Source organism: Rhizomucor pusillus, assembly GCF_041956525.1.
Source record: "Rhizomucor pusillus strain CBS 183.67 unplaced genomic scaffold VTP01scaffold_7, whole genome shotgun sequence".
In the NCBI taxonomy this organism is placed as follows: domain Eukaryota; kingdom Fungi; phylum Mucoromycota; class Mucoromycetes; order Mucorales; family Lichtheimiaceae; genus Rhizomucor; species Rhizomucor pusillus.
This window is the reverse complement of record NW_027192149.1, coordinates 237,675-248,987: the sequence shown is the minus strand read 5'-3', so window position 1 is coordinate 248,987 and position 11,313 is coordinate 237,675. Positions and strand designations below refer to the sequence as shown.

General features: G+C 44.9%; 5 protein-coding genes across 5 annotated transcripts; 4 read left to right on the top strand and 1 right to left on the bottom strand.

Moving 5' to 3' along the window:
- Nucleotides 1-237: 237 nt before the first annotated feature.
- Nucleotides 238-1,487, top strand: VTP01DRAFT_9578 (uncharacterized protein; the record flags this gene model as incomplete). Its single annotated transcript, XM_069388819.1, has 5 exons — nt 238-631; nt 700-806; nt 869-1,087; nt 1,150-1,345; nt 1,405-1,487. The coding sequence occupies 5 exons, from the start codon at nt 238-240 to the stop codon at nt 1,485-1,487; spliced, it is 999 nt and encodes a 332-aa protein (XP_069239998.1).
- Nucleotides 1,488-1,574: 87 nt separating this feature from the next.
- Nucleotides 1,575-4,869, bottom strand: VTP01DRAFT_9577 (uncharacterized protein; the record flags this gene model as incomplete). Its single annotated transcript, XM_069388818.1, has 17 exons — nt 1,575-1,675; nt 1,737-1,819; nt 1,873-2,018; nt 2,080-2,254; nt 2,314-2,465; nt 2,533-2,634; nt 2,689-2,756; nt 2,822-2,859; nt 2,910-2,968; nt 3,038-3,165; nt 3,242-3,405; nt 3,465-3,657; nt 3,719-3,726; nt 3,789-3,898; nt 3,968-4,126; nt 4,641-4,762; nt 4,842-4,869. 17 exons carry the CDS (start codon nt 4,867-4,869, stop codon nt 1,575-1,577), a joined length of 1,836 nt encoding a protein of 611 aa, XP_069239997.1.
- Nucleotides 4,870-6,097: 1,228 nt separating this feature from the next.
- Nucleotides 6,098-6,892, top strand: VTP01DRAFT_9576 (uncharacterized protein; the record flags this gene model as incomplete). The annotated part of the gene is made up of 1 exon (XM_069388817.1): nt 6,098-6,892. The coding sequence occupies one exon, from the start codon at nt 6,098-6,100 to the stop codon at nt 6,890-6,892; it is 795 nt and encodes a 264-aa protein (XP_069239996.1).
- A 1,286-nt stretch (nt 6,893-8,178) lies between these two features.
- On the top strand, nt 8,179-9,325 carry VTP01DRAFT_9575 (uncharacterized protein; the record flags this gene model as incomplete). Its single annotated transcript, XM_069388816.1, has 3 exons — nt 8,179-8,629; nt 8,696-8,779; nt 8,868-9,325. 3 exons carry the CDS (start codon nt 8,179-8,181, stop codon nt 9,323-9,325), a joined length of 993 nt encoding a protein of 330 aa, XP_069239995.1.
- Nucleotides 9,326-9,635: 310 nt separating this feature from the next.
- VTP01DRAFT_9574 (uncharacterized protein) lies at nt 9,636-11,055 on the top strand (the record flags this gene model as incomplete). Its single annotated transcript, XM_069388815.1, has 4 exons — nt 9,636-10,358; nt 10,423-10,654; nt 10,718-10,941; nt 11,014-11,055. 4 exons carry the CDS (start codon nt 9,636-9,638, stop codon nt 11,053-11,055), a joined length of 1,221 nt encoding a protein of 406 aa, XP_069239994.1.
- Nucleotides 11,056-11,313: the final 258 nt, after the last annotated feature.

Here is an 11,313-nt window from a genome sequence, read left to right as displayed (position 1 = left end):
TGGCAGGAGAGATGAATGGAATTACGCTTGCAGTCACCACCCGTCCCCTTTCCCCCGCCCATTCCTCGCACATACACAAGCACGCGTACACACAAACGCATACAACATTCCCCAGTTTCTTTATATATAATTCTTCTTTTCTGGCTTTTTCCTTCTTCTTTATTACGCCCTTTTTACTCCACTTGTACTCCCTGTCCCCCATTGCATTCATATCACGCTCAAGAAAACATAAAAGAAATGCGATCGCTTGAATCGCTAAGTTTTGACTTGCTTATATGCATAGGCGAATGTTTGGAAGCCCGGGATCTGATCGAGCTATCGCGGTGTTGTCGAGCACTGCAGTCGCTTGGGACACTTGACTTGCTGTGGAAGAAACTGTGTCGCAAAGACTACGGCTTGACGTATAATCATCCGGACCAGACTTTCCGTGACCTTTACGCGCATTCATTTCAAAGATTGTATGGTCGTCTGCCGTGCCCCCACCTGAGCCATCACTTGAACGACGACCACGGCGTCCCTGCTGCTGCTGTTGCTAGAAAGAACGACAAGTGGACATTTTCGTGCTGCCGTCGGACCGAAAGCACAGAAAATATGTTTTTCTGCATGGATGCAACGTGCCATCATCGCGTGTGTTCGTGGTCTGTGCACTGTGCTGCACGGTGACTTGTGGTGTAACTAATGTGCCTTTATACTACATAGTGTGTGATCGGCATGCACGGTTCCACGTCAGGACAATGCATCAACGCCACGGTTTATATTTTAAAATCAACATGGGCGAAATATATTGCCAGTTCTGTGTTGATTGGGTAAAAGAAGAAGCAACTTTTATTCTCAACGTTGCCGCTATTAACAAGCAAGAACTCAACAGCTTGGAGGCGAGGATGCAGATCCTGCTGAACAGTATCAAGCATCGGTGATCTGCGACGTTTGGTCAAAAGCTATTTACACCGATGAGCACGAACGATCAAAGATGGCCACACTGCGTGCTCAGCGACGGCATGAACGATGGCTTCGGTGGCAGGATACAGCATCGCGAATCATATTGAACCCGAACGGATTCTGTTTCGTGTCTGCGCTCTTCATGCTGGTAAATATCTAAATTTTACACACGTCCCGGGATTTCTCCTCACAAAGAATGGGCAACCGTAGGAATGGGACCGATTCGTTGAGGGTTGGAGGACAGAGCCACCGTTGGAAGAGAAACTTACCCGACAGCTCAACACTCCTGCAGAGATAAGATTCAATCCATTTGCTCCCGAAGCGAGCGATCTGCTCCTAGTATCGCATGACACTTGGAACTATCTCGAACGAACCTACAATGTAGGCGGATCTAAGATCACCGAAGGTACATGTTACAAACTTTCAGTAAATACTATTGAATATCTAAACCGACGATCAATGTAGATGATTTATATCAATCTGAGATTTACAAGCAATGGCGGTATACAGTCATACGCTACAAAGATAGAGTCATGTTACGCAAATAGAGCTTATTTTGTCTGTTATTCATGTGCGAAAAGAGAAGAGATGTAAATGGATGGTGGATATATATACTTTAAATCTCAACAGGATCGTTAGTGCATTGATTGTGTTCGCTTTTTGTGCTCTATGATTTTTACGGGCGTAACAACCACAGGCTCCCGTTCAACGTTCATGGCCTTCAACGCCAGCACGGCTGATTTTAAAAGGATTATTTAGTGTCAGCATTACTATCATCTTCAACGAACTGTACTTGCCTTTATCCAAAGCCAACTCGATCCTGCAACGTGTTTGGATAAAAGCCAACAGAGGCCACGTAGAACGCTCTCCGTTCAGAATCCTGTCGCGTTCAATCAGAGACACAATGTAAAATGGATACAACTTTGGTCTTACCAATAAGCAAGAAATTCATGCGTGGGGTTGGAAAAGAGGGTGTTGAAATCAGACAGGGCAAGATCAGGCGCTATCGTGACATTTCCAGAGATCTTTTCCTCGACAACGGGTTTCAATATCCTCGGCAGTAGATGCAATTGATCCAGCTTTCCAGTAAAATAAGAAAAAACGCTATGAATAGTAAACTATCGGACAAGGTGCTCTCACCTGTGATAGTCTATACTTGAACTCGGACACGAAAAGATATGCAAACTTGTTCCACATGGTCTCACGCTGGAGATTGTGTGCTTTGGCGATAAAAGGAATAGCATAGGTCATTGCTTGAGATACAATGAAATGATTGACGTTGAAAAGTTCAGATAGTCGATACAGCGGTGCTTCCCTTTATGCACTCGACGTTAAAGTTTTATGTAACCTGTAGCGGCAAGAGGTTATACTTACCGCTCACTAGCCGAGTGATCCGACCAATGGTTCCATTTGACAGTCGAGGGGCTCCACTTTACAATGTTTCCATTCTTGTCCTTTGCCAGGAGCTCGCATGCTTCAAACAATCCCACCGATGCAGTCGAACAACAAGCCGCGCTCCATATAAGCTACGAATACACGATATTTTCGTCAACGAGCAGCAATCAGTCGCAGTGCTGACTATTTGCCACATACCACGTTGGGAGCCGTGAGATGGTTGAGCAGCTGTGGCACCTCTTGCTTTCGGCTGGACGAAACGCTGATATTCAAGACACGTTTTGTGCGAGCATACGCTTCCTATCCTGTTATTGAGTATCTTGATTTAATACTTTCCAGGTATAACTTTATTACCTCGAAAGTCAAGTCGCCGACGTTCGCTCTTATGCATTGTTGCAATACCTTCATATCCATCAGATAACCTGGCAGAGTACGTTGCATTGTCAATATCATGTATGTCTTGTATCCCAGACACTGATGTACAAACCATGCTTTAGCAGCCGCGTAATCCGGCGTTTAATGTGACTTGGATGATATAAGCAACAAGGAAATTCTATACATGTGTATATTCTTACCCTCGATCGGTCTTTGTTGAAAACGCTTGCAGATTAATCCCATCAGGTTGCAAGATTCTCTATCAATAAGAAATGTCTATCCGTTAGCTATGCAACATTCTAAGGCCAGGGCGCAGAACTATCAATACCGGTAGCTCATCATCGGTGTGTATACATATCAATGCAGCAATCATAGCGCCAACAGCGTTTCCACTGATAATTCTCGGTAATAGTCTATGTTCATTCAATGCTTTGATGACACCCAGGTGATACAGAGCTTGGTGAAACAAAAAAAAAGGGGGGGTTCCCAATCAGGCAAGCATACTACTAGCCTTCTTCCACCAAGAACCTACCAAACGCTGTGCCGCCTTGCAAAACCAACGCCGAGCGTCCGAATGCCTGGCGAGTATCACTTAGCAGCTTGATCTTTGCTTGCTGTTCAAGTTTATCCGTCGTTTCAATGTACTCGATCTGCTTGACGACTTCATCCATGTATTCTTCGATCAATTCCTTTGTTCTATGAAAAGCGGTTAATCTTGACATGTGCTGTTGGTTGTAAAACATATCAATCTATACCCAAGACACGAATGCGAGAATAATTTCTTGTCACAGATTCCTCCAAAATTTCTCAGTAGACCGCCGCGTAGCATGTAGAGCATGCTATCGATGTCATCGTTTTCGCGAGCTTGTCGCAGATATCGAAGTCGCGACGCAATCAATCTGTAGTCGTACAGGCGGGATCTCGGCTCTGCTTTCCATGCATCGTTTTCTGCCACAAATTATCGTTAGCTTTGCTATCTCTCTCCAACTTTATCAGCCATTGTACTTGCTCAAGAAGCTACAGAGGTTAGTAAGAATTAACAACGGCGCAGATTAGACCAAAGGATACTTGGTACTTACTGGTCCAACTCTTTTGCTCGGCTCTTCCATTCGTCGTAACTTGTAGAGTTTAAAAGCTTGAACTTGAGTCGATGCTCTGGGTCGTTGCTTTTCAGTGATTGCCATACTCTCTGTGTTAATCGAAAAGGTGATCGTAAGCGATTGACAGCTCAGGTATTTTATATGCGAACTAGTCATACCAGCCACGGAAGAACGAGGTGCCGGCCCAGGAGAACGAAAAGGTTATACAGCAGACACAGCACCGGCACCACAATTTGGACGATGTTAACGGGAGCCGACATGAGCTGTGCTTTGTGGTGGTGGTTGGTTGGTTGGAAGAGTTTATGCTGTTGATGTTGCTGCAAGCATGTGAAACAATACAGTCAGCATTTGCACGTGGCTCCGGTCCGGTTGAGCAGCAGCTTGCACTTTGTTGATAAACTTTTCCTTATTGAAAATGATTGGCAGAAACAACCGACAACGCTGTGAAAATGTTAAAAGAATGCTGCTAGTATGTTGAGAATAATTATCGTATAACGCGTTCCTGAGTAAGTTGGACACCCAGGCAAGAGTTCTTACATTAAAAATTGACATAGTCGGCTCCCAGTTCCGTGGGCGTTTAAAGACGTAGTACCATCAAACTCCTACGTATTTTTGGCGGGAGAGTGATGGTATGTTGCAGGATCAGGTGCTTTCAGGAATCATTTATCGCTAAACAGAAGGTCTCTAGAATGCAAGAGAAATTCCCTAACGACTATTCAGAATCTGATAACATCCATTTTCTGTGGTTCGTTCCTTTGAGGGTTGGTTCTGTGGAGGATGATTACTAAAGTAAAGCAACAGATGACTGGGGAAAGTCGTCATTTCAGAAACCTTAGACTTTATGCATTGGCGTGTTTTGAGCACATAAATTAAAACATCTATAATCGCTTCGTTTTGGCTGCTGCTCCAGCAGCCAGTGAGTGAGGTTTCGCACATCCACGACCAGAAGCTCACTGGTTGTATGCACAGTATTGACAGATGATTAACATATTGAATGATCTTTTATGTGTATGTATACATGTGAAGACGAACCATTGGAATATTGACCGGCACTATGCATGCGTCGCTGTCAGAGAGTACAGACAATATAAAACCAGCTGACCCCCCGTTACCCTAAGCTGTCGACAAAAGCGGTCGCTCTTCAATGTTTCGCTGTAAAGTGAGGATTTACAGTACTCTTAATTATCACTCTGCATTTAGCTATAAAGCCCGAGAGAGAGCACTCCATAAATAGAATGATAACGTCACATTTCAACTATAAGCATCAGTGGTACTTTGTTGCATAAGCCTCGTCCATATAGCGCGTGGATCCTTTGGTGTCACAAATTCTATTTGCTGTGTTGTTGATGTTTTACATAGATCGATTCTTTGGTGTCACACGACATGCTGATATGTTTCTTGGCAGCCCGTGCTTTCCAAGAAGAAGAAAAAGGTTCTTAATTCTAGAGTCACAAATGTAAACATGCAGGGACGGTTGGCTGCTGCGCGCATACACAAATTCTGAGTACAATAAGAAACTGATATCGTCGGTCGTCATCAACATGCCCGCTTCGAGTAATTTCTACTATTGGCAAATTTATCCCCCCTTTCCCCCAACCTGACCGTGACCACATTCATTCTGGATGATCATGTTGTGAGGATAGGTTCATGGAAAGAATAAAGAAAAGTTTGCCAAATAGCATGCGCGTCACTCGCCACTTGGTTTCCGCGGTTGGCACCCTGTGGCGTGGGGTTCCTTGGCCTACAGTGCTAAGCACAGCACAGACTTGGGTGCTCTCAGCACTCCCGCATGGTCCTGCCTTCCAAACATAGCAGCAAGGTGATGTTGCATATCCACGCCAACACGCACGCGCACGCATACATCAACGATATACAACACAAACACAAGACCATCAGGCGACTAGCAGCATTAACAGAGCACAATTCCAAGAACTAAGGATTGGTGTATATCCTCACTATTGCGATCAAAATTCGATGCCTTGGGTATTATAAAGTTCGGTTCCTGTCCGTGAACAATTTGAAATCCATTGTAGCAACGGGCGAGACCAAAATTCAAGATCTATGCCGATGATCTGTGTGCTCCCAGTTGCATCCGCCGTAGCAGCGGCAGCGGCAGCGCTTTTGCTTACACTTAATCTATCCAAATATGCTCATACTCGTGGCATCCCGTCAAGATCAGCATATAAATAATGAGCTTTAATGATGAAACATAATCACCGGATCTTTTTTTCATTTTACTCTTCCACACACTCTCCCTGTCTATTTTGTAACGAGTATAATTATATATCATGTCTTTAACGCTGGCTGCTCCATCTGCCAACGCATCTACCGCGAACAACACCGCTACGACTATGCTCCATCCACACCAACCGAAACCTATGGCAATCTCCACAATTACTTCCCCTCCGCTTCAGCGTTGGGACGACGAGCAAATGGATCTTCACTACCGCAGACCAAGCAGCTCCTCATCTTATCGCTCCTCTTCTGCGTCGTCGTCACCCCAATTTGCTCCTTCCCCGGATTATTTGCAAGTCGCTTCTCCACCTCCATCTAACAACAACAGCAGTGACACGCATCGCCGATACAGCACAGATGTACGGCTCTACTACTCGCCGTATTCTCAATCACAGCCGACTGAATCAACTAACAGCAGCTTGGCTGGGCCACTGTCTCTCCAAGAGCGCAGACGTCGCAACAAGGCAGCCTCTGCAAAGTACCGTGCCAAGAAGAACCAGCAACATGGCGAAATGCGGCGATTGATAGCATCGTTAACACGAGAGAACGAGCTGCTGCAACGCCAGTTGGATCACATGAGCCGCGAGAACAATCGTCTCAAAGCAACGTGCGATAACCTTCGAGGAAAGATGATGGCAGCCAAGATGATACATAAATTGCTTGGCGACAGCAACGGCGCACAGGATGATGGTGCTGAGCAATTAAAATGCAGCGAGCAGCGTTTGGGGTTGTTTATGAAACGGTTCGAAGAAGATATGGACTTTGATGACGACGACGAGCTCTATAACATGGAGGATGAGACTGTAAAAGTAGACGAGAAACCTTCACCTTCTGCAGCCTGTTCCTAAGTGACGGTTGTTCCCTGTCCATTTCTTGTTATCTTTCCCGGTTCTTCGTACTGCTTTATTCTCTGTCTCGTTTTTGCTCATCAAAACATCTGTGTCTCTTTCTTTCCAGCAATTGCATATCACGACTACCACCACTCTCTTTTGTTTTTCTTCTGTCACTTCTCTGCGAAAAAAGAATGCTTTACGTTTTACAAATCAATGGACAACTGAATGTAATCCTGTCTCTGCCGTATATATATTTACATAGGTAAAAGAAAAAGAAATGTATGCATTATCACATCATCTTGTCTGTAAAGCAATTTTTGTCTCCTCTACCAACGTTAAATAAAGACTCACTCTTTTAATATGTTGTGGAATTGTAATAATTGCTGCTGAGCTCTCCGGAATGTGCAGCACATGTCTCCAAATTCTTCTCCTGTCCCCTCGAAGCAAGATTGCCTTGCAATATGCAACGTCGAGTTTTTTTAGGGAAATACCGCTGTCCCTACATTATTAATTGCGCACTGTTCTCTAGCAGCACGAGCTCCTTTAAATAAACGATGGTTCCGGACGCTGTATCGTGAGAGGAAGCGTGTGATTGTGCACATTCAATTACCAAATCTAATAATGAGCGAATATTTCTTGTACAGCGCCGTTGCAGTGCCATCAAAATTATTGCATGCTCTGGTGTGAATTTAATGAACGTCAAGAAAGAGAAGAGACTTGTCATTTGACGAAGGATTTTATCAAATGATAATAGAATAAACCCATCCGCCGGATTTCCTTTATATATAATGACGCGAAAGATCTACAAGAAAAGGCGCTAAAAAAAAAGGGTGCTACGTACCTGTGCGTCATCGCTGGAGCACCGTTAGATTTCATATAGCATCGAGGGAAAAAAGGAAGGCAGTAAAAACGACGCTGAAGTGTAATAGTGAACAATTGGTGTGTACGAGATTTCATGTACGACTCGAATCCAACCAACAAGTGGCCTGGACCGTTGTAACCCATCTTCCTTTTGAACCCGTGCTCCACGTATACACCAGTAAATCATCATCAGCCTGCGAAAGTGTGTACTACAATGCACAGGGAAGCTGGAACATGGCTAACGCCATGGTGTTTAGCGAGTTTATTCATTTGGTTTCGTGCAACGATGCTTGCAATAATAGGGACTTCTGCGTCTGAAATTTTATTGAACATGGCCAAAAGAAATTCCTGACTTTCAGGTCTGTCTCCCATTTTTAGAACACCTTTTTCTTGTCTTCCATAACTTCGCCTTTTTTTCCTTTATTATTCTTCTTAACCCCATGGTTGCATCACCAAAGCTTTTGCTTTTTATCAGCGCGGTGCTTGGAAACGCCGCCGCCCAGCAACTATCGTCGCGCGCACAGGAGCTCGGTCTCAAACAGACCTGGACAGCGCCGATGCCAGACAGCCCTCAAAAGGGCAATGCGGGCAGTTACCTTGCTCAGAATTGGGGTTCGCAGTACAGTGGATTCTACGGCAATTCGGATATCGCCTTTGAAACGGATCCTATTACCAACAACGGCTCGCAAATCGTCATGAGCGTCCTCTACGCTCAGGGATCCTATTCGCCTAGCGGCTCCAAAAACAATCAAGGAAGCACAGGAGGCACTGAATTTTACGCACAGCCGCTTGGTTCGGATTCTTACGACGCCGCCCTGCTCAGCTACGATCTGGCTTTTGCCAGTAACTTTGATTGGAAACTTGGCGGAAAGCTGCCCGGTATCTTTGGAGGTAATTGATTCACACCTCTGTTTGTAATTCTCTCGCGCTCTCTCCTTAACGTGCTATTATCCTCAGGATCGTCAAACAACAGTTGCTCCGGCGGAAACCAGGCAACAGGCTCGAACTGCTTCTCCATGCGTCTTATGTGGCGCGAAGCTGGTTAGTAGGAAACTTTTAAGGAAAAAGGAAAAAGGAAAGGAACGTACCGAGAGCATGTGCTAAGAATAGAGTTTTTTTCTTGGCTCAGGCGCTGGTGAGGCTTATGCATACATTCCTGACAACGATATCTGCGGTCAAAGCAACACTGTCTGCAACGACGAATATGGCATTAGCTTCTCACGCGGCGTGATTCAATTCAAAACAAACACATGGACTAACATTGAACTCTACGTTAAAATCAACGATCCCTCAGAATCCAACGGCGTTCTGCAGGTCTGGCAGGACGGAAACCTTGTTATCAACCAGCAGTCGCTAAAGTACAGAACTTCGAATGCAATTGCCGTCTCTAACCTCATGTTCAGCACTTTCTTTGGTGGAGGAAGCTCAAAGTACGCCACTTCGGTCGATACATTCACATACTACAAGAATCTCCAGTTCAGCGTCGGAAACCAGGTTACGCTCACACCTAGCGGTTCCGTCCGCAATGTCGTCACGTATCCTTTGTTAGCACTCGCTGCCGTCGCAGGAATCTTCCTTATGTTGTAATAATATAGTACTACTAATACCATATCGTACATTTGTTTACTTTTTACGTACCCCTGTGTCTTTATCCTGTTACTTATTCCACTTCCCTATCTCCTCCCTCCATTTTTGCGACATGTCAGATAACCTTATGTTACCTATCACCTCTGAAAGAAAAAGTTTTAGACCCACCATAGCGTGAGATGATTTTCAGGAACGAATGTTAACGCCGCGGCAAGGTCAAAAATTGGCTGGTGGCTTTCCGACATTTTTGCAAAAATTATCGTGAAGTCAGTTGCCTTAAGCTCTTTCCCTTACTTTTCGTTTACGATCAATGGCAGCAGAAAAGAAAACCAAGCGTCCAGCCAAGAAGACTGAAGAACCAATCAAGTCAGAGAGACCTGCAAAGAAGGCCAAGACTCAATCGGCCGCTGAATCAAAAGCTGTGAAAACTGAATCGGCACCCAAAGCATCGCTCGCAAAGAAGGAGATCAAGCCAAAAGCAGCAGCACCAGCGGCAACCGAGAAGAAACCGGCAACAGAAACCAGAAAGTCAATAAAGACGACTACCGAAAAACCTGCCGAAGAAACACCTGCAAAGACGAAAGAACAACAGCAAAAGACTGAGGAGGCAGGAGCAGTAGCACCGGTAGCAGCCCCGAAGAAGAAGCAACAGCAAAGCGAGAAAAAGACAGAGGAATCAACAAACACCAAGGCTACAAAGAAAGCAGCTGCCGCCAGCAAGAAGAAGGAGGAAGAGGAACAGCTAAAGAAACCCAAAGCTCCTAAAAAGACATCAAAAAAGATAGCCATTGAAAGCGACGATGAAGATGAGGAAGAGAAGGCTCTTCGAGAGCAGATTCTGGGCGACTTGGCCAGCAGCGACGAAGAGAACGCAGACAGCTCAGAGGATGAGGAGCAAGTGAAAGAACAAGATGATAAGGCGATTTCGAAGAACAAGGATGTGGTTGCTATCAGTGGCGATAAGAAGGAGCAGAACAAGCTAGAATCCGTCATCAAGTCTGAAAAGCGCAAGGGCAAGAAAGCAACCTACGAGGTAATAAGGAGACGAGCAGAAGTCTCGTTATTATAAGGACGGAACTAACATGGGTAAATTTTAGCTGACTACTCCAGGTGCTATCTTCATTGGTCATCTTCCTAGAGGTTTCAACGAGAAGGAATTGCGCGAGTACTTTTCCCAGTTCGGCACTGTCAAACGCGTACGATTGGCAAGAAACACCAAAACTGGACAGAGCAAGCACTTTGGCTTTGTCGAGTTTGCATCGGCTGCAGTTGCTGAAATCGCCGCAGAGACCATGGATAAATATCTGTTGGATGGCCATCTGCTCAAATGTAAGTACATTTCACTCAGAGATCCATTGTGGTAACATTTTGCTAACTTACTTTTCCATCCAGGCCAAGTCGTTCCTGCCGATAAAAACCTTGACGAGATCTTCAAGGGTCGCGGAAAGCTTAGACCATTGACCATGGAGAAACTTGTCCAAAAGAGGCTCGATGAAAGCAACAAGCCTCAGACTGTCGATCAAGTCAAGAAGAAATTCTCCAAACTCGTTAAGCGCGACGCGGAAAGACGCAAGAAGATCAAGGAAGCTGGTATCAAATATGACTTCCCTGGCTTTGTAAGTTTAGAGAAGAAAAAATCTAGCTTGGGCATTATGGAATCGAATCTAACCGCTTCATCGATTGATCAGGAACCTTTGGTTAAAGCTTCCAAGATCCAAGCATCAGCTTAAAAAGCCAGAAACCGATTTCTCTCCATTCACATATAGCATCCTCTATCTTTTCTCGCGTATACTTTGCATGTCTTCTTTTTTGTCTGTTAGTTACAATTACAGAACGATTCCCTGTTTCCATTCATATTTGAGGAAGAACTAGTAGGAATCAAGTGATGGTGTGGAGGTGTAAGAGTGTGAGTGGGTGTGGGTGTGGGTGTGGGCTTGGCGTTAGAAAGCTTATCTGGGACTTACTCCTTCTTGATCTCTCTACCCCGA